The 25342-nt window shown below is 43.7% G+C and overlaps 1 protein-coding gene across 1 annotated transcript in view; it reads left to right on the forward strand.

Annotated features, from left to right (window-relative positions):
* igsf5 (immunoglobulin superfamily member 5) overlaps nt 1-25342 on the forward strand; it is a 61727-nt gene that overhangs the window by 13344 nt on the left and 23041 nt on the right. Inside the window, exons 3-6 of the mRNA XM_033032506.1 lie at nt 70-384; nt 11665-11964; nt 19791-19910; nt 22641-22665. Coding sequence (XP_032888397.1) covers nt 70-384; nt 11665-11964; nt 19791-19910; nt 22641-22665 — 760 coding nt within the window. The remainder of the gene's footprint in view (nt 1-69; nt 385-11664; nt 11965-19790; nt 19911-22640; nt 22666-25342) is intronic.

Below are 25342 nucleotides of genomic sequence, written 5' to 3' on the forward strand. Positions count from 1 at the left end.
TTCTTTCAGATTCATCCTGTAGATTGACTGAATTGTACTGTTACTCACTATCAACTGTTTATCTTTTAGGTGTGTGTTTATCGACTACAATCATAGAAGGTCCAAAAGATGCCTTTGCTTTGGTTCACTCTAATGCCGCATTCAACTGCACAGTATCATTGCCTTGGAACATTATCATCTGGATGATAGAGGGCAAACCCATCCTTACCATTGTAATAGGAGGACCAATTATTACAAATCCCCAGTTTGAAAATCAGAACTACACAACTAGGAGCACATTTACTTCCGAACTCATCATCTCAAGGGTAACCATGCAAAACAATATGACAGTACAGTGCAACATTCAAACCGAAGAAATTCGACAGGCATTTCTGTTTGTACAAGGTCAGTATAATTTTCACTGCACACCTCCGCTCAGTCCGCCTGAACCTACCTGATGTCCCGGTGGCCCAGCACTTCAACTCCCCCTCCCATTCCCAATCTGACCTTTCAGTCCTGGGCCTCCTCCATTGTCAGAGTGAGGCCCAGTGAAAATTGGAGGAACAGCACCTCATATTTCACTTGCGTAGTTTAGACCCCAGTGGTATCAACATTGACTTCTCTAACTTCAGATAGCCCTTGCTTTCTCTCTCCATCTCCTTCCCCTTCACAGTTCTCCCACTACTTACTGTCTCCGACTACATTCTATCTTTGTCCCACCCCTTCCCCTGACATCAGTCTGAAGAAGGGTCTCGACCCGAAACGGCGCCCATTCCTTCTCTCCAGAGATGCTGCCTGACCTGCTGAGTTACTCCAGCATTTTGTATCCAGGTCAGTATAATTCTTTGGTGCAAATAAACAACTTCTACTTTCTAAACTTAGAGTTATAGAGTCAGAGTCATACAGCATGTGAGAAGGCTCTTCATCCCAACTTGCCCAGGCCAACCAAGATGCCCCATCTATACTAGTCCCATCTGCCCGTGTTTAGCCCATATCCCTCTAAACCCTTCTTATCTATGTACCTGTCCAAATGTCTGTTAAATGTTCTTATGGTACTTGCATCGACTACCTCCTCTGGCAGCATGTTCCCACCACCATCTATGTGAAGAAGTTGCCCCTCAGGTTCCTATTAAATCTTTAAAGTAGGCTGGCCAAGAATTTTTGATTGAAGAGGTGGATCTTCCGGCGGATGAAATATAGTTGTGGGTTTCGGTCCGAAACGTTGCCTATTTCCTTCGCTCCATAGATGCTGCTGCACCCGCTGAGTTTCTCCAGCATTTTTGTGTACCTCCTATTAAATCTTTCCCCACTCACCATGTTCTCTGGTTCTTGATTCCCCTATTTTGGGTAAAAGACTCTGTGCATTCAACATATCTATTCCAGAATAGATAGTGTAGATGCACAGTATTTCTTGAGTCAGAATCTGGAATCTGGGACTGTTGTCTGTTGACCAGAGATAGTTAATGGAATGATTAATTATCTATTCAACCCCCTTTTTAACAATCCCTGTTCAAATTGTGAAGGGTTTAACAGAGAAGACAGGGTCATCAATTATGAATATTTTAATAAGAGGACCGGATTTTTTTTACTAAAGTATGTTTTTTGATCTGAACACATTACCTGAACGAGTGTTTGGAGCAGCTTAAATAATATTTTCCAAAGGGAATTGGAGAAATTCTTAAGAAACCATTTTCAGAGTATTGAGTGGAGTGGATTGGGACCATTTTTTTTTCCTGAAAGGAACAATTGGTGAAAGTAGGAACAAAGACCTACAGATGCTGTTTTCATAAGTTCATAAATGATAGGGGTAGAATTAGGCCATTCGGCCCATCAAGTCTACTCCTCCATTCAATCATGGCTGATCTATCTCTCCCTCTTAACCCCATTCTCCTGCCTTCTCCCCATAACCCCTGACACCCCTTAAATAAAAAGACACACGTGCAGCACCGCTGGAGAACATGGATAGGTGACGTTTCGCATCGGGTCGGAAAATTGTATGATTCCTGGAAAACTGAAAATGCAATTATATTTGGAGATCAGAGAGCATTGATAGGAAAGAGATTTCAGATTTGGTGACTATATCCTTTCATTGGAAATAGAAGCTATTTGATTTGAACAAGTTTCAACAAGACTGCATGGTCCAAGGGCACGATAGCCTGCAGAGGGAAGATGATTGAGTAATTATCCTTTTAATCAAGCTTGGTGGCTACAAACGGCTCACATTAATTTTATGTACTTGGTTTCCATATGACTATCATTATTTTCGACACATTTTCTGAAAGAATTACCAAGTTATTTTATTAGAAAAAAGGTTGTAGTTTTTGTGCTAATTTCTCCACTCTATAAAGGGAGGAAAGAACAAAAGGGTTTAGGTGTGATTAATTGACCGAAGGCATGCTGATGCAGGAGAAAGTGACAGGAAAAAAGGAAATTATAAAAAGATGGATGCAGAGAAGGTGATAATGATCACAGGAGCATTGCTGTATATTTGGAAAGTCAAGCAAAGGTTGGAAATGCACAATTTACTAGTTTTGATGATATGCCACCTCTTAGTATTTTCAGCATGATATTTCCTTCCAATTCTCTCTCCTTTCCCTCTTTTTTGTTATTGCGTATGAATAGGGAGCAGGCAAAAGATACTCAGACCCTCTTGCCTGCTCAGCCATTTTATAACTTCTTGGCTGATCTGTACCAACCAACAGAAAAGAACATTGGAGACACAAGGAATTGCAGATACTGGAATCCTGAGTGAAATACAAAGTACAGGAGCAACTCAGCGGGTCAGGCGGCATCTGCGGAGGAAATGGACAGACGCATTTTGGGATGGGACTGAAGAAGGGTCTGAAGAAGGGTCCCAACCTGTAATATTGTCTGTCCATTCCCATCATATTTGCTGTTTAAGAAGGAACTGCAGATGCTGGAAAATCGAAGGTGCACAAAAATGCTGGAGAAACTCAGCGGGTGCAGCAGCATCTATGGAGCGAAGGAAATGGGCAACGTTTCGGGCCGAAACGTTGCCTATTTCCTTCGCTCCATAGATGCTGCTGCACCTGCTGAGTTTCTCCAGCATTTTTGTGTACCATCGTATTTGCTGCCTGACCCGCTGAATTATTCCAGCACTTTATGCTTTGAGAAAAGAACATTCAATTGCAGCTCTGAATTTAGAGATGCAGTGTGGAAACAGGCCCTTTGGCCCACGATTCCAGCACATTAACACTATCCTACAAACACTAAGGACAATTTACGTTTATACCAAGCCAATTAACCTACAAACCTGGACGTCTTTGGAGTGTGGGAGGAACCCGAAGATCTCGGAGAAAAACCATACAGGTCAGGAGGAGAAGGTAATACTCCGTACAGACAAGCACCCGTAGTCAGGATCTGACCCGGAGATCTGACGCTGTAAGGCACCAACTCCTCCGCTGCATCAACGTTTAAAATAAAGTTCATCCTGGATTCCTTCTGTGGCTTAAAAACTAATTTTACAACATTTTACTTGGCTTTAAAAATATTTTCTCTTCTTTCATCTTGTTCATTATTTCTAATACAGCTTTGGTTCTGTCTTGTAAATTGTTTTGACCTCTGCTTCGAACCAACATAGCACCTCCTCATTATTTGTGTCAGGATGGTTTAAAGATAAGAGGCAACGTGAGCTCATTATTTTAGGTTCTGCGTTGCGGCCGACCCGCAGTTCAAATGTGATGTGACGATCAAACCGCTCTTTCATCTAACAAGATCAGAGGTTCGAGTGGAAGATGTAGTAGAGAAGGGAGCGAAAACAGGGGGGGTTACAGGGACTATCCGAAATATCAAAAGAAATGCATCATGACAGTTGCCTGTACTAGACTGATGGCAATCCTTTGCAATCGCCCCCTTGGTTTGCTTTTCATCTTTTGTGCTTTGATTTTGTGTGTGTGTGTACAGTTCTGTTCACACTCTTCAGACACATGAGAATGTTTTTTTTTAAATCCTACTTTGTCCTTTTTATTTACTCTCACATACACAATCACAAACATCCATTCCCCAGTGAGTACGCAAGCAGCGCTATATGTTTCCACTCGCAGCTTGCATTAATGCAGTAAGGAGGTCTAAGGTGCTTTGTGGGAACGTTAAACCCGGAACTACATAAGGGTGCATTAAGCATGGTTAAGGAAGTGGAACTTTTCGATTTTTTTAGTTCAGAGATAGTGCTAAAGCAGGCCCTTCGGACCACTGAGTCCGCGCTGACCAGCGATCCCCATACACTAGCCCCAACCAACACATTGGGGACAATTTGCGATTTTTACCAAAGTCACTTAACCTACAAACCTGCACGTTTTTGGAGTGTGAGACAAAACCAGAACACCCAGGGAAAACCCATGTGGTCACGTGGAGAACGTACAACTCCGTACAGACAGCATCCGTAGTCAGGGTCGAACTCCAGTGTCTGGCGCTGTACGGCAGCAACTCTGCCACTGCACCACCACACCACACCACACTGTGCCGACATAAGGTGAACAATTATGCTTGAAAATTGGATGATGTATCCACACTTTTTAGATGTCAAAATCACATTTTTTTCCAAATTTAATCTGGAGTAAAAAGAAAAGGAACTGTAGATGCTGGTTATAAAACAAAAATACATAAAGTGCTGGAGTAACTCAACAAGTCAGGCAGCATCTCTGGAGAAAATGGATTGGTAATGTTTTGAGTTGGGACTCTTCTTGAGATTGAAAACCTTCTTCAGTCCTGACCCCAAAACGTCACCTACCCATGTTCTTCAGAGATGCTGCATTACCCGCTGAGTTACACCAGCACTTCGTGTCCTATTTATACTCTGGAGTAGATTGTGCTGACAATCATTTCAAGGTGAAATTGTACCATCTGCAAAATAATACTGCCTCTCTACTGTTGCCACAGTGGCGCAGTGGTAGAGTTGCTGCCTTACAGCGCCAGAGAGAACTGGGTTTGATCCTGACTACAGATGCTGTCTGTACGGAGTTTGTACGTTCTCCCCGTGACCGCCTGGGTTTTATCCAGATGCTTTGGTTTCCTCCCACACTCAAAAGATGTGCAGGTTTGGAGGTTAATTTGGCTTCGGTAAAAATTGTAAATTGTCCTTAGTGCTTAGTGCTAGTGTATGGGTTGATCAGTAGGCAGCACGGACCTGATGGACTGAAGGGCCTGTTTCTGCACTGTATCTAGAAAAATTTAAAGCCTAAAGAACTGGGCACTTAGCTGTGTAATCCATACAAACACTCCTGACATTTGCCAACATTCAATACACCATGATGACATGGCTGCACTAGCAGCTGGTGTCTTTTGCCAATAAAGGCATAAATTGGAGCTCAAAGTTGCAAATTGTGATGGTTATGGAATAGTCTCCTTTGAGCTTGAGCACATCGCTGGTCTACTTGTTATTTAGTGGACACTGTGCTGGCATGGTGTTATTTCAGAATTGATTGCGAGTCGCACAAATGTATTCTAAAATTCACAGCGTGCTCCAGAGCTACCAAGGAGTATTTCACACGTCACATATCTGCTGAGCTATTCAGCAGTTCCACTGTTGGCAGCACTGAAGGAGAAACCAAACTGTGTGGGTCAGTGGTGATGTGGCAGGAAGCAATATCATATCAGTTGCAACTTTTAGAAAATCTCAAGAGACGGTATAACCTACCTGGACCTCACTGATGAATTATTAATTCAAAGCTGTGTGTAGGATGGAACTGCAGAGGCTGGTTGACACAGAAGTTGGACACAAAATGCTGATTGACTCAGCGGGTCAGGCAGCATCTCTGGAGAAAAGGAATGGGTGCTATTTTGGGTTGAGACCCTTTCTCACACTGAGAGTCAGGGGAGAGGGAGACATAGAGATATGGAAGGGAATGGTGTGAAAGCGAGAGATCAAGAGATCGAGCGGGAAAGCGAGGGTTACTTGAAGTTAGAGAAGTCAATATTCATACCGCTGGGTTGTAAGCTGCTCAAGCGAAATTTGAGCTGCTGTTCCTCCACACCTTACCCTTCAAAATCTCAATGCCTCCCTCTCCCCTGACTCTCAGTCTGAAGAAGGGTCTCGACCCGAAATGTCACCCATTCCTTCTCTCCAGAGATGTTGCCTGATCCGCTGAGTTACTCCACCATTTTGTGTCTACTTTCAACGCCAAATGTGGCATTCCGCACCTGTGACTGAACTTCTCTCTCCATCGTCAAGGTCAAAGGGATTCTCAGATTCCTTGCCATCAGATCTGCCCAAGTGACCACGTTAGATCTCTTCCGCGTCTCACCATTTTCTGCTAAGCACAAATTCGAACAGGTCACCCAAGGAAGTGATTCTTTTTATCCATCCCCTTTGACTTCACTGAGCAACCAGCGGCACCTCAGAAAATGGGATTTGATGGCTTCCCTTGAATGCAAAAAAGATACGGATTGCACTCACCTGTCCAAATGTCCCACGCCAGTCATTCCTTCTTCTCCTTTGTCCTGATCGGCAGAAAGTACAGAACCTTGAAAGCACGTATCACCAGACCAAGGAACAGCTTCTTTCCCTCTGTTTGCAGTCTGCTATGTCTGAAGGCGACCAGGTTTTCTCATGAGCATGTTGAGCTCCTGACATTATAACCTTTGTATCCTTTCTAGGTAAGGCATTGCAAACCCTCTTATCCTTGTGACACTCTTGTAGTCACAGTCTCCCAACCCTGAAAGGACCTGTTTATTTCCACTCCCTGTGTTCTGTCAGCTAACCAATCCTCAATCCGTCCAAGTATGTTATCCTGCAATACTGTGCAATCTTTATCTCTTATAATACTCTCTATGTGACAACTTCGTGAAGGCCTCTGAAACTTCAAATGCTCCAGATCAACTCGTTTGCCCTTGTCTATTCTGCCAGTTACTACCTCAAAATACTTCGAAACTTGTCAAACATGATTTCCCTTTCATACATCCACAGTGACTCTGAGCAATCTTATTATTATTTTCTAGATGCCCTGGTGCTGCTTCTTTAGTAACCGATTTCAGCATGTTTCCCACAGCTGACATGAGACTGACTGATCTGTAGTTCCCTCTCTTGCCTTTCTATAAGTGTGTTATGTTTGCTGCCTTCCAGTCCTTAGTTTTAGTTTAGAGATACAGCACAAAAACAGGCCCTTCGGTCCACTGAGTCCGCACCAACGTATCGCCCCGTACACTAGCACTATCCTACACACTAGGGATCATTTACAATTCAATTCAATAGTTCAATTCAACTTTAATGTCATTGCACAAATACTAAGTATGGGTACAACGAAATGCAGTTTTGCGTCAGTCCGTAGTAGTAGTGCATATAGAAATTAAAAAAAAAGAAGATACAGAATAATCAAAAATACAGAATAATTAAACAATGGGGACGGAGGGACCGGAGAAATCTATCGGCGGGACTCCGAGTTCAGCAATGTGATGGTATAATTGTAGAAGCTGTTCCTCATCCTACTGGTACGAGACCTGAGGCTCCTGTACCGCCTCCCTGATGGGAGGAGGGCAAACAGTCCATGGTTGGGGTGGGAGGGGTCTTTAATGATCTTCCCAGCCCGTCTCAGACACCGTTTTCGGTGGAGGGCTTCCATGGCAGGGAGCGGGGCACCGATGATGTGCTGCGCGGTTTTCACCACCCGTCGTAGTGCCTTCCTGTCCGCAACAGTGCAGCTGCTGTACCATACCGTGAAGCAGGTGGTCAGGATGCTCTCGATGGTACAGCGGTAGAAGTTGGTCAGGATCTGGGGAGACAGGTGGGCTTTCTTGAGCCTCCTCAGGAAGTAAAGGCGCTGCTGTGCCTTTTTGATCAGCTTGGAGGTGTTGAGGGACCAGGACAAATCCTCCGAGATATGTACCCCGAGGAATTTGTAGCTGGAGACGCGCTCCACCTCAGTCCCGTTTATATGGATGGGGGTATGGCTGCCTCCTCTGACCTTCCTGAAGTCGACAATAATTTCCTTCGTCTTCTTGGAGTTGAGGACGAGGTTATTGTTGGCACACCAGGTTGTCAGGTGCTGGACCTCCTCTCTGTAGGCTGACTCGTCGTTGTCACTGATCAGTCCTACCACCGTGGTGTCGTCGGCAAACTTAATGATGGCGTTGGATCCGTACTTAGGGATGCAGTCGTGGGTGAAGAGGGAGTAGAGGTGAGGGCTGAGCACACAGCCCTGTGGCACGTCGGTGTTCAGTGTTATAGTGGAGGAGGTGAGGTTGTTGACCCTGACAGACTGTGGTCTGTTGGTGAGGAAATCCAGTGTCCAGTTGCAGCGGGAGGTGGAGATGCCAAGTCCGCTGAGTTTGGTGATCAAGCTGGCGGGGATGACAGTGTTAAAGGCAGAGCTGAAATCAATGAACAGCAACCTGATGTAGGAGTTGTTGTAGGATGTAGCAATCTTTACCGAAGCCAATTAACCCACAAACCTGTACGTCTTGGGAGCGTGGGAGAAAACCGGAGCACCTAGAGAAAACCCACGTGGTCACAGGGAGAACGTACAAACTCCTTACAGATGGAACCCGCAGTCAGGATCGAACGCTGGTCTCTAGCGCTAGGCAGCACCTCTACCACTGCGCCACTGTGCAGCCCCGTCTGACAGAGTTATTTCAGAATTTATGGAATTTTAGATGACAACCAGGACCTCCACTATCACCATGGCGACATCCTTCAATTTTCTTGGATGCAACTACTGCAGATCCATCATTGTTGAGTCTCATTAATGTCTCCGCTGCTTGGTTTTTACTGTTTACCTTGAGCTCCTCATTCATTGTAGACATACAATTATTTACTGCTCTCAAAAAGTTTTGTGTCTCTTCCGTGAATTCAAGCAAAAAATACATGTTTGATTTCTTGATGGCTTGCCCACTTTTTTACCTTGATTTTTGTTTTATGTTGAAGATATATATAAAATACACACAAATCATTGGTGACACCGGTAGACAGATGTGGAGAGGATGTTTCCACTAATGGGAGATTCTGGGACTAGGGGTCGTGGCCTCAGAATTAAAGGATGCTCTTTTAGTAAGGTGATGAGGAGAAATTTATTTTGTTGGAGGGTGGTGAATCTGTGGAATTCTTTGCCACATAAGGCTGTGGAGGCCAAGTCAGGCCAAATCTCTTTCCTCTCATCTTAAACCTGTGCCATCCTGTTTTTTTTATACCCGCTATCATGGGAAAGAATACCTACCCTATATACACCTCATGTATTTAATAGGAGGGCAAAAAGGAGCCACAATGATTTTTTTTTTCTTTTGGTTTAAAAAATATATACTTTTATTAGAAGCATATACATATAATAGCAAAACGCGATTTGCTTACCAATTACATATATACAAAGCTTCTATTTTTTAGAAAAAATGTTTTGAAAGATAGAGCTGTAGAGAGAAAAAGAAGTAAGAGAGAGAAAAAAAAGAAACTATAAACTAATTGAGAGGGGAGGGAAAAAACAAAGGAAATTACCAGTAGCACAATTTTGGAGATGGGTCTGTAGATTATAAGGTGTCATTATAAGATTCATCCAGCCCTGGACTCAAGTTTCAGTCCGGCTTCCGTGTTGAACCAATTTATCTTTTTAGAAAAGCAATAAATGGAGACCATATTCTAGCAAATAGTTCTGATTTGTCAATTAAGACAAGTCTAATAAGGTCCCAGACATTTCCGTAATTCACTTTTGTGGCAGAGCATTCCGCTCCTGGGTGGTAATCTCTCGACATGCCATGTCTTCTAATACATCAGTAGCATCCTGTTACTAGACGAGCAGCTTCACCTTGCTCCTCTAGGACCATGAGCTGCTCATGGCTGCACGCCTGAGATCAATCAGAGCGGCAATTGAACTAGAGGACTGGTTTGCACATGATTGCTGTCTCCCCGCTCAGACAGACGGCAAGTCCTGGGCCTCCTCCATGGTCAGAGCGAGCAACACCGGAAATTGGAGGAACAGCACCTCATATTCCGCTTGGGGAGTCTGCATCCTGGGGGCATGAACATTGAATTCTCCCAATTTTGTTAGCCCTTGCTGTCTCCTCCCCTTCCCACCTCTCCCTCAGCCCTCGGGCTCCTCCCCCTCCTTTTTCCTTTCTTCTCCCCGCCCGACCCCCACCCCCCATCAGTCTGAAGAAGGGTTTCGGCCCGGAACGTTGCCTATTTCCTTCGCTCTGTAGATGCTGCTGCACCCGCTGAGTTTCTCCAGCATTTTTGTGTTCCTTGATATCTCCGCTGTCTTCCTTTCGAGCTACTTGCTTGCCATAGAGTCATGGAGTTATTCAGCATGGAAACAGGCCCTTCAGCCCTACTAATCCATGCCAACCAATGCTGACCCCCAGCTAGTGAGATCTGATGGACACAGAAAGGTCTTCTGTGGCCTGTATATGGGCCACCTCTGCCCATTGCCTGAACCAGTAGTTGCTGTATGATGGGATTGGTGTGGACCCCTTACAAAGAAATACACATGACCTTCATAATGGAGTCCATGGTCTCCCATTGCTGTAGAACCTCCTGCAAGAACATAGAGCTTAGCTCCTCGATGCTCCTTGTTATCTCCAGTGTTCAGCCAGGCAGTCCTGATGCCCCATTCACCAACTCATTGTCGATATGCGTCAGTTCCCAAGGCAGGTTAAGTATTAGCATTGCATTCTTAAATATCTAGAAATAAGAATTTGGAAATGCGACCATAAAAGTGTTGGATTCTAACAATCCTTCCGTCTGTTTAAGGAGAGAAATATTTTATCCTACATGACACTGGGGTTACGTATGACCCCATGCCAACAATAAGACAATTGACTCGAAACCACCATCTGAAGACATTCAGCTTGTCACTCAGTTATATCCAAGTACTAGGGAGTGCTTGAAGTGGTCACAGGGAGAACGTGCAAACTCCATACAGACAGTACGATGGCAGACGGCACAATGGGCTAAGTGTTCGGCTGGCGACCGGAAGGTGGCCGGTTCGAATCCCGCTTGGAGTGCATACTGTCGTTGTGTCCTTGGGCAAGACACTTCACCCACCTTTGCCTGTGTGTGAATGTGTGTGAGTGATTGGTGGTGGTCGGAGGGGCCGTAGGCGCAGAATGGCAGCCACGCTTCCGTCAGTCTGCCCCAGGGCAGCTGTGGCTACAGAAGTAGCTTACCACCACCGAGTGTGACTGAGGAGTGAATGAATAATGCGATGTAAAGCGCCTTGAGTATTAGAAAGGCGCTATATAAATCCCATCCATTATTACCCGAGGTCAGTATCGAACCTGGGTATCTGGTGATGTGAGGCAGGAACTCTACCATTTGCACCACTGTGCCACCATAACTGTGTTCTATAACAAGGGAAATTAGAGTTGCTGCCTTACAGCGCGAGAGAGCCGGCTTCAATCCTGAGTACGGGTGCTGTCTGGACAGAATTTTTATGTTCTCCCTGGGTTTTCTCCGGGTGCTCCAGTTTCCCCCCACATTCCAAAGACGTGAGAATTGTAGGTTAATCGGCTTTGGTTAAATTATAAATTGTAGGATTGTGCTAGTGTACAGGGTGATCGCTGATCGGCGCAGACTCGATGGACGAAGGGCCTGTTTCCGTACTACATCTCCACAGTCTAAAGTAAAGAAAAATAAGACATTTTAAGAGTTGTTTTAATTCATGGGTATTTATCAGCTTAAAGGACATGTTCATCACTGTTAAGGCAGTGCATAAAACACCATGTCTGTTCTTATTCTCCCCACAGTTGATGGCCAGCTATCTTTTGCGACGGAGATTTCATCTATTGAGCAAAACCGTGTCTTCAACATTGTCTGTAAGGCAGAAGGCTGGAATCCTGCACCAGCTATCCTATGGAAAAAAAACAACACAAACATTGATTCAAAAATGTACTCCACCACTGTCCAGCAGTCTTCAGAAAATCGCTACAATACCTTCAGCACTTTAAACCTTACCCTTAGTGTCAGCTCTAAGATTACGTGCCTGGCCAACATTAAAGCTCTTCCTCAGCCTAGAACTACTGCGCTATTCATCACAGTGAAGCCAAGTAAGTATAAATGCCTTGTGTACTGGAGTGAAGCAGGGTTTATTTAATGCCACGATTTACTGATGGATCACAATTTATATCAAACGCAGTCCATGAGAAGGTTACAGATAGATGTCATGTTGGGAGTAATACTGAGCAGGGATGTCTCAATTATTGTAGTAGACTCGTTTGTGGGCTGTGGTGTCCTTGGACCAGGGAAATGAAGAATATTAATTTTTCTGAAGTGTTTACATGGTGTGGGGGGGGTGCAATAACTAACAACAATATGGTGACCAGTGGCGCAGTAGTAGAGTTGCTGCCTTACAATGGCAGAGACCCGGGTTCGAACCTGACTTCGGGTGCTGTCGAAATGGAGTTTGTACGTTTTCACCAGCTGCTCCAATTTCCTCCCACATTCCAAAGATGGACAGCTTTGTAGGTTAATTGGATTTGGGAAAAATTGTAAATTGTCCCTAGTGTGTAGCAGAGTGCTAGAGTATGGGGATCGCTGGTCTGCGCGGACATGGTGGACTGAAGGGCCTGTTTCCGTGCTGAATCTCTAAACTAAACTAACGGCAGAATTAGGTCCATGTTTATCCAAGCCTCCTGCCACCATTTTCCCTCTGAGTTAACAAATAAAAAATAGTTTACAGAAGGAACAGGTGTCCACAGTATTAAATTGTGACCTTGTTGACAAAGGAGACAATTGTATAAGGAAATACACACATGCTGAAGTGTCTCAGTGAGTCGGGCAGTATCTCTGGAGAACATGGATAGGTGACGTATCGGGTCAGGACCCTTCTTCGAACTAGCATCTGCAGTTGCCTGTTTCTACAGACAATTGTAGAAACCTATTTCAGACTTTGGATTGACTTATAATGGATTGTCTATTTAAAGTAAGCTCCACCTCATAATGAGGACAATAGAACCATATTTCTTAAATACAAAATCCTAAAACACTAATTGGTGACCATTAATGATTTTGACCCTGATTTTTAATATTCATACTTCAAAGAATTCTGTAACTATTTTAATTGGTACAATTTTTTAGAGGTGTGTATCAATGAACCACTAGAGCTAAATGAGGTTGCTGGAAAAGGTCAGGTGAATCCATTGTCCTTCTCCAAAATCAAGAAGACATCTAAAACACTCAGTCGCCTTGTTTCAAACAACAGTTTGAACTGTTTTACTGTTATAATGTTATTTTTACAAACCATGTTTCTCGGGGTACCTAAATCTAAATGTTATTAGTTATTTAAGTATGACATCGGATGGAAGCTGCAAACCCAAATCATGTTGCACTTATGTGCAATAACAATAAAATATATTATTATTATTATTATTATTATGATGATGATGATGATGATTATTATTATTATTATTATTATTATTATTATTATTATTATTATTATTATTATTATTATTACTGAATATATATCTGCATGCTTAATTTGTATATGCTTATTAACATGTAGATAGCTTATTACGGAATATGGAGTTAGTTATTGTCCCATAGTATAAGTCTATGTCGGCAGTTTAGATACTACTTTGGCATTGGGCTTGGTTTTTTTTTTGGTAAGCGCTTATCCTGATGTTATGGCAGAAGTATTTTGTTTATCAGTAATGAAATGTTCCCCATTAAAGTTATCAATCAATCAATCAGTCCTCTCTCCCTTATAATGGTATGAGGTAATCGATACAATTTTTGTAGGCTTACTCTCTTGATGTACACAAATATCGCAGTCTTATAGTTTGTTCGTCTTTTCCCAAATCTAAAATCAATTGATAGTGTTTAACAACAATTTGCTAATTCTCCAATAAATTGTATTCCCATAAAAAGGGGGTGAGTTATGGACAAACTTCAAAACTAATCAATCTGTTGAAATATGAAAAATATGTCTGTGATAAAATTAACAGTAGTGGCCTCCACATTGACAATGACACAGTATGGTGGTGCAGCGGGAGAGGTGTAGCCTTACAGTAGCAATGTTACAAAATTTTGAGATTTAAAAAATCAAGTCTGTAATTTATCCCATCAGATAAAGCATAAAAATAAGTTTAATTTGACACCTAGTTCACTTTCATATCTCAAGTATTTAAAAAGTTATGGCCATTTTCATACTGGGAAATGAGCATCTTGTTCCCTATTGATTTTCTATGGACATAACAAAAAAGCTGTGACCGTGAACAGTCAAAAGCCCATAACTTTCTTAAAAATTAAGAGAACTGATTGAAATTTTCAGTTATCATAGATTGAAGCATTCTGAAACAAATATAAAATAATCTTACTTGGATGACCTGAAATTAAAGCATATAATTAGTTAGTTACCTAATTGTAGCTAATTTCAGACTTCAATTACTAGATCTAAACATCTATCCATTTCTTAATAAATGATTAACATTTTTAAATAGCCTAAATGTCCAAATAATATTCACAAATAATTCACAATAAAACATGATTTTTAAATCTCATTTACATTAATTTATAGGCCAAATGGAAGGAATTTAGTGTTTAATTGCTGTAAATAAATGTCCATTTAAATCAGCTTTCCAGTGGGTCCCTGTGGAACGCGCTGGTTTAGAACGTTCACATTGCGGTAGATTTGTGCCCCAAATGCCGAGAAAAATACTGCGGGATATAATGGGCCCAAAATGAGCTACTCGCAATATTAAACTTTGTATAAAGGGATCTTTAGAAGCCCTTTTTAATGTAAAAATATACAGCCTACCTTCTGTGGTTTGCTTTCTGAGACCCTGCGGTTGCTGGCGGTCGCGGGTTTAGAGGTTGATTTTTAAACTACTATAACTATTATTCAAGGCCTTTAAACCTAATAATAGCTTTTGCGACGGGGTCTTTCAGCGATTTTTCGTTAATAATTAACTAGGCTGAACATTTTCGATTGGAACAGCTTAGAGAAAATCGCGTTTTAAACCCGCCCCCTCTAAACGGCGCCAAAATCGCGCACACCCGCAACGACAGATTTTCAACGACGCTTCAGGTAGGCTTTGCAACATACCTACTTACAGCGCCTGAGACTCGGGTTCGATCTTAACGGTGCTGTCTGTACGGAGTTTGTATGTACTGCCTGTGATCTACGTGGGTTTTTTCCGGGATCTCCGGTTTCTTCCCACATTCCAAAGACAGACAGGCTTGGTATAATCGTAAATTGTCTCCAGTGTGTGAAGGATAGTGTAAGCATGCGGGGATCTGGTCGGCATGAAACCGGTGGGCCGAAAGGCTTGTTTCCGCACTATATCTTTAAACTAAACTAAGATACTAGTAATTGCTCCAATATAACTCTGATCAATATCAAAATCTATCAACATGTATGATAGTAGAATACATTAATTGGTAATATATGACTTTTATAAAATATTTCTAATGTTATAGTTTACTTTAACAGACAAATCTCCTTACATTATGATCATGTCAAACTACAGTTATTGCAGAATATTTTACTGAAGACATATCAAGCCTGCAATATTCAGGAAAAAAAAAAGATTTATTATGTTATTATTATGTTTGTTATAAATGGACATAGAATGCCTTGATCTGAGAACATTTCAAGGCATATTGACATTACTATTATTTTTTTTTAGTCGGCACTAAACTGGGTGATTTCTTAATAAATGCATAATATAAATTATTCCAGTAGCTCAGTGGATAGGTGCAGCCAGACCAAGATGATTTTGGATTCTGTTTGATAGTATGTCAGATGTGTGATGATGAAGCTACAAGAATTGATCTGAACCTCCTTAGAGGGAGCCTGACTATCGACCGATATCAAGGCTGTGCATGTAGACATTGGGCAACAACAGTTTTGGAGCCTCTAATTGCAAACTCAATGCCAGTCAACCTCCCGAAAATCAGGTTTGGATAAAAATGCACAGAAAAGAAACCCAGAGTCTGTGACTGAAATCCAAGTCCGAGGCAAAAGTTCGGGTAAGATAGGGGGAGAATTAAATCATGACTTGTATTTCATTCTCATAGTTTGCCTGTTGTACCCTTGTAGTTAGCTTTTATTATTAGTTTAGAGAAACAGGGCGGAAACAGGCCCTTTGGCACACCGAGTCCGCACCGACCGGCGATCCCCGCACACTAATGTCACATCTTCGCTTAAGATGTGGAATAATAATACTGACACAATATTTACAGGTTACATTCCTTTGTCTCTATGTTTATTATCTCCCTCGGCCATGGCTTCCTGCCTTGGCTTACACAGCGCACCTGTGACAGATCTTGACAAATCTTTTGGCATCTTTCTCACAACCTGGCCACCACACTTTGCTCTGTAAATTCTGTTTGGTACAGGCGATGCCTAAATGTCTGTCATGAGCCAATGACACGATCCTTGGTCGTAGTGCCTGCGGGATCTTCAATCTGCTACCTCTCAGCACACACTGACCAATTAGACAAAATTCATCTTTTATGGGAACATATACTTTGTAAGGGCATTGATCCCATTGCCCACTGTGTATACGCTCTCTGATATCTTTGAGTTCAGGATCATGTTCCGATTCCCTTTCAACTTCCTTCATTGTCACGGCTCTTGGCGTTGACTGAATTATGACGAAGTGCACAAAGTTCTCTGCTTCCATCTCTAGCGTGGATGTTGCTCCCAGCTGTTCATCCTTCAACAGTCTCGATGGCGGGTCTGCGATGTTTGCAATCCTAGCAATGTGGACTACTTTGTACTTGTACTGTTGGAGTCTTAGCACCCATCGTTTTATTCTGGCACATGGCTTAGACCTTGTCAAATAGATCACTTCCAGCGGCTTGTGATTTGTAACGAGTTCGAATTCGATTTCACTTTAGCCTTGGCCGGGTGCAGCCCTTCACTTGTGAGTCTGTGTCCCATGAAATCGATCTCAGAGACGCCAAACTTGTACTTTTCTTCATTCACGGTGAGTCCTGCTTCTTGAAGTTTAGTCAACACTAGCTTCAACCTCCTGTCATGCTCTTCACGAATTGGTGCATGGACGATGATGTCATCTGATACGTTTGCTGCTCCTGGTACACCTTGAATCACTCTGTGGATTTCGTACTGATAGATCTCGGGGGCAGCATTGATTCCGAACATCAGTCTTTTGTACCGATACAATCCACAGGGAGTGACGAATGTTGTCGCCTCTCTTGACTCTGGATGTTATTCCAATTGATGATATCCCCACTTGAGATCAATTTTGGAGACCACTTTACTGGTTGATAACTCTTGTAGCACCTCATCAACCTTAGGAATTGGGTGTCTTTCTCTGATTATTACCTCATTGGCTCTCCTCATGTCAACGCACAGTCTGATGTCATCATTGGTTTTCGACACAATCACCACTGGACCCATCCATGGTGTCGAACGTTCAACTGGCGCAATAATGACCTGATCAATCAACTCCCTGAGTTTAGCTTCTACTTTTCCCCAAAGTCCAAATGGCGTTTTCCGCACCGGTTGAGCTATCGGCTTGACATTTTCATCAATGGTTAACTTCACTTGCCGGCCTTTCAATTTTCCAACCCCTTGGAATACTGAGTGAAATTCCTGCCTCATGTCATCATATGACTGCACTGTATTGACAGGCACTCTGATGTGAAGCACTCCCAGCTCTCGAGCTGTATTTCTACTCAGCAGAGGTTCTCCCTTCTCCTCTATCAACATGAATTCTGCTTCAGTTTTTCTATCTCCGACTTCTACTTTAGCCGTGAAACATCCAATCATCTGCAATGGTTTAGTTGCGGTGTATGGATACAACTTCCTGCTACACCTCCTTGACGTGCACTTGATCTTCTGCTTTTTCAAGCATTCCCAAAGTAATCTGTCAATTATGTTACTGTCGCTACCAGAATCTACAATCACTGGCACTGTAACACTTCCGATGGTCACTGCAACTTTCACGTGATGGCTACCATTCAATGCAAACTGATAATTCATTTTAACAGCATGCTCACCAGCTTCATCACTGTCTTCATCACGTCCAAAATCATCTTCCACGTGACGGACGTGACCCTTCTTTTTCTGCCAAGGTCTATCTTTCTTTTCACTGGACTTCCCTTGTTGTAATCACTTGTCTTGTCCCTGGCCTGACTTTTACATTTATTTGCAAAATGATCTTTATCTCCACATTTCCTACATCTTCTACCTTTTGCTGGACAACATGCATCATTCCCTATGTGACCCTTGTTGCCACACCTGTAACTCTCGATCTCTTGTTCAGGATAACTTCTTGGACTACCGTAGGACAGCCAGTTAACTTGCCCAGTCTTTGAATCTTTCAATTTCATGCTGTGAAATTGTCCCTCAACAGCTTCCAGTGCCGCTGCAATCGACAAAGCATCATTAAGGTTTAACTAATAATAATAATAAATTTTATTTATGGGCGCCTTTCAAGAGTCTCAAGGACACCTAAGGACACAAGGACACAACTAAGCAGGAGCAACCCACCAGAACCAATTAGAAGTACAAAGTTGACAACAGGACCAAGGGTTGACGTAGCTGTTGACTTTCTTGGACCACTTCCAACAGGTGAATCAATTATGGTTGTGGTAGACTACTATAGTAGGTTCTACGAGTATGCAGTGATGAAGTCAACTACAGCAGAAAAGACGGTACAGGCATTAGCAGAGATCTTCGCCAGACGCGGGTTGCCAGTTACACTGTACTCCGACAATGGGCCACAGTTTGTTTCTGAGATGTTTGCTGAATACATAAGAATCACAGGCATCCATCATCACAAGGTGACTCCTAAATGGCCACAAGCTAACGGAGAAGTAGAGAGACAAAACCAGTCCATAGAGAAGAAGATACGAATCCCCCCATGCTGAAGGGAAAAACTGGAAGGAGGCACTGGTAGCATACGTACCTGTATATCGGGCGATCACTCACTCAACGTCAGAAAGGCGCAGCAGAAGCCTTGATTGGAAGGAAAATTTGCACAAAAATACCAGAAGTGCGAGTGATCATGGAAGACCAGGAGCTGCGAGACTGTGATGCCGAAAAGAAAGGTGCGGCAAAATGTTATGCCGACTTGAAACGAGGAGCCAGGCACTCTGAAATAATGACTGGTGATGACGTGCTTGTGAGGCGAGATGATGGCGGTAAGGTGGACACTCCTTACCATTGCCAGCCATACAATGTTGTATCGAGGAGTGGCAGCATGGTGACAGTCAAGTCTCCAGAAGGTGTTATCTACAAAAATGTATCGAGTGGCAAAAAGTACATGTCCAGAGACACTCAAAGCGAGGTGGCCCAAAATCCACCGAGAGCTACCGATTCAGAGGGGCCAGACGACATCCCTGAGGCAGTGACCAGTGCTCCTGAGACAACCAGCATTTCCGAGGTGGTGACCATTCCAGAGGCTGCAGGCTGCAACTTGGAGGACAGGTCATGTGTGCGCTGTGTAAGCCAAGGCAGGAGGCCATGTCCGGGGGAGATAATAAACACAGAGACAAAGGAATGTAACCTGTAAATATTGCGCCAGTATTATTATTCCACATCTTAGGCGAAGATGTGACAACTAACACGGTCCTACACACACTAGGGACAATTTTACACTGATACCAAGCCACAAATGTACAAACCTGTACCTATTGTGCAGGAGGAAACCAAAGATCTCAGAAAGAACCCATGTGGTCACGGTGAGAATGTACAAAATGCGTACAGGTAGCACCCGTGGTCGGGATCGAACCCAGGTCTCCGGCGCTGCAAAGCAGCAACTCTACCGCTGCGCCACCATACAGCCCTACTTGGACTACTTGTACTATTTTGTCTATTAACCTCAAAAAGGTTCTATTATCAGGAACGATGGTGCCACTGGTTATCGACTGTTCACTAACTCATTGAAATATTTGACTTCAGCTGCTGACAGGAATCAGTCCTGGCTAATTATTGCCATTGTGGTGCCCATTGCTGTGGCCATCCTGCTTATAATACTCATCATTGTGATTGTTATCTGCCTAAGACGAAGAAAACCCTATGGTCAGTGCCAACATTCTCTTTATCCTTTATTTACATACAGCTTTAATTTCATTTTGAAGATGTACACAAAATGCTGGATTAACACAACGGGTCAGGCAGCATCCCTGGAGAAAAGGAATAGGTGACGTCTCGAGTCGGGTCCCTACTTCCGACTGAAAGATACACGTGGGGGATTGGGGGGGGGGGGGGGGGTGGAAGAAAAAACTGGTGGCGAGAAAAGGCCAGAACAAATCATGGGCCAGCAACAGATGACCTTGGGATGGGTGGGGTCCATGATGCTCCATTGTTGGCTGGGGAAGAGAGAGGGATATAAGGATGTGAACAATGGAACTCGTAGAACGACTAGGGGTGGAGGAGGTGGTGGAGGTAAGAGAGGGAGGGGGGAGGGAATGTGTAGGAAGGAACTGCAGTTGCTGGTTTAAATCGAAGATGGACACAAAATGCTTGGGTAACACAGGGGGACAGGCAACATCCCTGGAGAGAAGGAATGGATGACGTTTCGGGTCAAGACCCTTCTTCAGACAAGTTAGGGGAAAAGGAAACGAAAGGGGGAGGGAATGCAGGAGTTACTTGAAATGAGAGAAGTTCATACTGCTGGGTTGTAACCTGCCCAAGCGAAATATGAGGTGCTGTTCTTCCAATTTGCATGGGACCTCACACTGACAGCGGGGGAGGCCCAGGACAGAATGGTAAGGGCGAGTTAAAATGTTTAGCAACCAGGAGATCGCGTAGGCGAAGGCGGTTGTTTTGTATAAGAAGGAACTGCAGATGTTGGTTTAAACCAAAGATCGACCCAAAAAAGCTGGAGTAACTCAGCGGGACAGGCAGCATCTCTGGAGAGAAGGAATGGGTGAAGTTTCGGGTCGAGAACTCTGAAGAAGGGTCTCGATCCGAAACGTCACACATTCCTCCTCTCCAGGGATGCTGCCTGTCCCCGCTGAGTTACTCCAGCTTTTTGTGTCTATCTGCGGTTCTTTTGTATATGTTTTGAATTATATTCATAAATGTGCAGAGTGATTTGGCATGTTACTCGAGGGTCTTAGACCAGACAATGCCAGACTTTGGGCCAGTATTTGACGGATTTTAACTGTGCTAACAGAGTCATTGAAGGTTATCTAATCAAGTGAGCTGGAGTGATTTATATTATTTGACTTTACCGTAAGAAATTAAATTCCAAGAATGATAATAACAAGTAAAGGCATAGGGAAGGAAAAGCCTTGTGATGTCCTTGAGAAACTAATTCTCAATTGATCCCTCTGTTAAATACTTACCTTGAATTTGCCAAGGTTATAAACTATCCTGCGTTATACATTTCTTTGTGGGTAATGTGTTTCGTTTGTTCATTGCTCTGTGTGTGAAATAACCAAACCTAGATGATTCAGATTCTCCAGAACCTGTCGAAAGAACTGGAGATAATGTGGAGGTCAAGTCAATGGATGTTTTTAAGGTGGAGATTGATTGATTCTTGATTAGTACGGATGGGGAGAAGGGAGGAGAATGGGGTTGATAGGGAAGGACAGATCAGCCGTGATTGAATGGCGGAGGAGACTTGATGGGCCGAACGGCCTAATTCTGCTCCTGCAACTTATGAGCTTATGAATTGATTTTGTTAAAAGAAGATACCGTATAAGCTGCATTTCAAATGTTGTCCCAAGATGGGCTAAAAGGGATTGCACTAACTTCTGTGCAGCACATTGGGGTTGTTACGTTGGCTAAAAACCACAATAGCAAACGCTACTATGTCTTTTAAAATCCATTGTGTGGTCTTCCCTCCATCATGTTTCACCCCTATGTGTGGAACTCCCCACGGAAGCCATTTCACAGGTTACTATGACCCATGCTCAGGATCTTCCATCCTTTAGACCACAATATCCCGTGTTTTTCAGCTCCGATGGTCTCCTGCATTAATGTCTTTGCTCATTCAACTGGATGATATACAGACACTTTATCCCCCCTCTTCCTCTAGCCCTTCTGGACATATATCAATTAGACAGGTACATGGATGGATAGGACAGATTTAGAGGGATATGGGAAAAAGCAGGCAGGTGGGACTAGTGTAGATATGACATGTTGGTTGGTATGGGCAATTTGGGCCGAAGGCCTGTTTCCACACTGAATGAGTATGACTCTATATAGACAGACAAACGTACAGTTAAAATAAAAGGTAGACATAAAATGCTGGAGTAACTCAGCAGGACAGGCAGCGTCTCTGGAGATTAGGAATGGGTGACGTTTCGGGTCGAGACCCTTCTTCAGACTGATCAGGGGAGTGTGCGGTACAGAGATAGAATGTAGTCGGAGACAGTAGTAAGACTGATGGGAGAACTGGGAAGGGGGAGAGGATGGAGAGAGAGGGATAGGGCGGGCTATTTGAAGTTAGAGAGGTCAATGTTCATAACGCTGGGGTGTAAGCTACCCAAGCGAAATATCAGGTGCTGTTCCTTCAATTTTCATAGGGCCTTACTCTGACAATGGAGGAGGCCCAGGACAGAAAGGTCAGATTGGGAATGGGAGGAGGAGTTAAATTGCTGAGCAACTGGTCCCGCTGAGTTACTCCAGCATTTTGTGTCTACCTTCGATTTAAACCAGCATCTGAAGTTCTTTCCCACACATCCTGTGCGGTTAAAATATCACTCTTTACTAAAAAATTGGCTGCTTATAACAATCTAATGGAAAAATTATGCTATTGCAGAATTTCCTCGTTAATAACTGTTTTTCTTTACTTTTTAGAAACTCGCTATCAGAATGAGTTAAGGTAAGTAAGCATGCATCAGTTTTTTTTAATGATATATACATTCCAAAATTGGTAAATCTTTAGAAATATTTTATCTGCTGGATTATCTGATGTGGTGCAGCATTGTATATAAAGACATGGTAATGAGTTAGACAGTGGAAATAAGGAACTGCAGATGCTGGTTTACATGAAAGGACACAAAGCGCTGAAGTAGCTCAATGGGTCAGGGAACATCCTGGCGAATAGGTGACATTTTGAGTCGACAATCAGTCTGAACAAGGATCGCGACCCAAATCGTCACCTATCCATGTTCTCCAGAAATGCTGCCTGACCCACTGATGATGGGTCCAGTCCAGCACTTTGTGTCCTTTAATATGTTAGATAGTATTGGTTAGGATGTCAGTAGACCACCTAGTATCATTATCTCCACCACCAGAAGGAGAAAAATCAGCCTGTGTTTCTCTTCCTTATCGCTACCCTGTAATTTCTAGTGGAAAATGGATACAATATAAATTCTACTGAACCTGCACTGTCTATAGAAGAAGGAGAGGTGATCTTCTTATCACTTACAGAATTCGTAGGGGTCTTGACAGGGCTGCTGCAGAGTTAATATTATCCTTGGATGTAGCGTCTGGAATCAAGAATCACAATCTCTAAGTAAAGGATCAGTCATTCAAGTCAAAAAAGAGAAGTAATTTCTTCATCCAGAGGATGGTGAATCTTTGGAATTCTAAATCTAAGAGGGCAGTGGAATTCAGATACTGTGTGTATTCGAGACAGATATAGGTAGATTTTTAGGTATAAAAGGAACAAAGGATATCGGATTAATGCAGAAAGATGGTATTGAGATAAAAAAGAAAGATTTTCCACCTTCTCTATGGAAGATTGGCAATATTCTATTGAATAGCAGAGTATAAACAAGGGGCCAAATGGCCTACTCCCGATTCCGTAATGGTTATTTTTTTAAATAGATGTCCGATCAAACTCGTCAGTGATGCAGTCAATAGTTACGCAGGCCTGTAAAAAATGACAAGAGTAAACTGATCAATGAAGATGTTTGAGCTACTGGTTAGAATCTACTGACATTGCTCCTCAACGATGGAATTCAATTCAATTCAACTTTATTGTCATTGCACAGATACAAGTATGGGTACAACGAAATGCAGTTTAGCGTCAGTCCGTAGTAATAGTGCAATATCGAAATAAAAAATACAGAATAAGCAAACAATGTGGACGGAGAGACTGGAGAAATCTATCGGCGGGACTCCGAGTTCAGCAATGTGATAGTGTTGTTGTAGAAGCTGTTCCTCATCCTACTAGTACGAGACCTGAGGCTCCTGTACCGCCTCCCTGATGGGAGGAGGGCAAACAGTCCATGGTTAAGGTGGGAGGGGTCTTTGATGATCTTCCCGGCCCGTCTCAGACACCGTTTACGGTGGAGGGCATCCATGGCAGGGAGCGGGGCACTGATGATGTACTGAGCGGTTTTCACCACCCGTTGTAGTGCCTTCCTGTCCGCTATGGTGCAACTGCTGTACCATACCGTGAAGCAGGTGGTCAGGATGCTTTCGATGGTACAGCGGTAAATGTTGGTCAGGATCTGGGGGGACAGGTGAGCTTTCTTGAGCCTCCTCAGGAAGTAAAGGCGCTGCTGCGCCTTTTTGATCAGCTTGGAGGTGTTGAGGGACCAGGACAGATCCTCCGAGATGTGTACCCCGAGGAATTTGTAGTTGGAGATGCGCTCCACCTCAGTCCCGTTTATATGGATGGGGGTATGTCTGCCCCCTCTGTTCTTCCTGAAGTCAACAATAATTTCCTTCGTCTTCTTGGAGTTGAGGACGAGGTTATTGTTGGCACACCAGGTTGTCAGGTGTTGGACCTCATCCCTGTAGGCTGACTCGTCGTTGTCACTGATCAGTCCTACCACCGTGGTGTCGTCGACAAATTTAATGATGACGTTGGAGCCATTCTTAGGGATGCAGTCATGGGTGAAGAGGGAGTAGAGGAGAGGGCTGAGCACACAGCCCTGTGGCACGCCGGTGTTCAGTGTTATAGTGGAGGAGGTGAGGTTGTTGACCCTGACAGACTGTGGTCTGTTGGTGAGGAAATCCAGTGTCCAATTGCAGAGGGAGGTGGAGATGCCAAGTCCGCTGAGTTTGGTGATCAAGCTAGCGGGGATGACAGTGTTAAAGGCGGAGCTGAAATCAATGAACAGCAACCTGATGTAGGTGTTATTGCTGTCCAGGTGGGTCAGGGCAGAGTCTAGGGTCGCCGATATGGCGTCCTCTGTAGACCTGTTGGTCCGGTAGGCAAACTGATGGGGGTCCAGTGTGGGGGGGAGGCTGGCTTTGAGGTGAGGCCAAGATCAGCTGCTCAAAGCACTTTGCAATGACAAAGGGTGAGTGCCACTGGGCGGAAGTCATTGAGACTCCCTGTAGCTGATTGTTTGGGCACTGGCACAATGGTTGATGTCTTGAGGCAAGTGGGGACGACACCCTGGGCCAGTGAGTGATTGAAAATGTCGGTGAAGACCAGGGATAGTTGTCCAGCACATGCCCTGAGCACCCGCCCGGGGATGCCATCGGGGCCGGCAGCTTTGTGCTCATTCACCTTGCTCAGTGCATCTTGTACAGCAGAGGTGGAGAGACTGAGGGGTTGTTCATTCGGGGGTGGAGCAACTTTGATGGCTGGAGTTTTG

The sequence above is a fragment of the Amblyraja radiata genome, chromosome 14 (genome assembly GCF_010909765.2).
Source record: "Amblyraja radiata isolate CabotCenter1 chromosome 14, sAmbRad1.1.pri, whole genome shotgun sequence".
NCBI classification, from domain to species: domain Eukaryota; kingdom Metazoa; phylum Chordata; class Chondrichthyes; order Rajiformes; family Rajidae; genus Amblyraja; species Amblyraja radiata.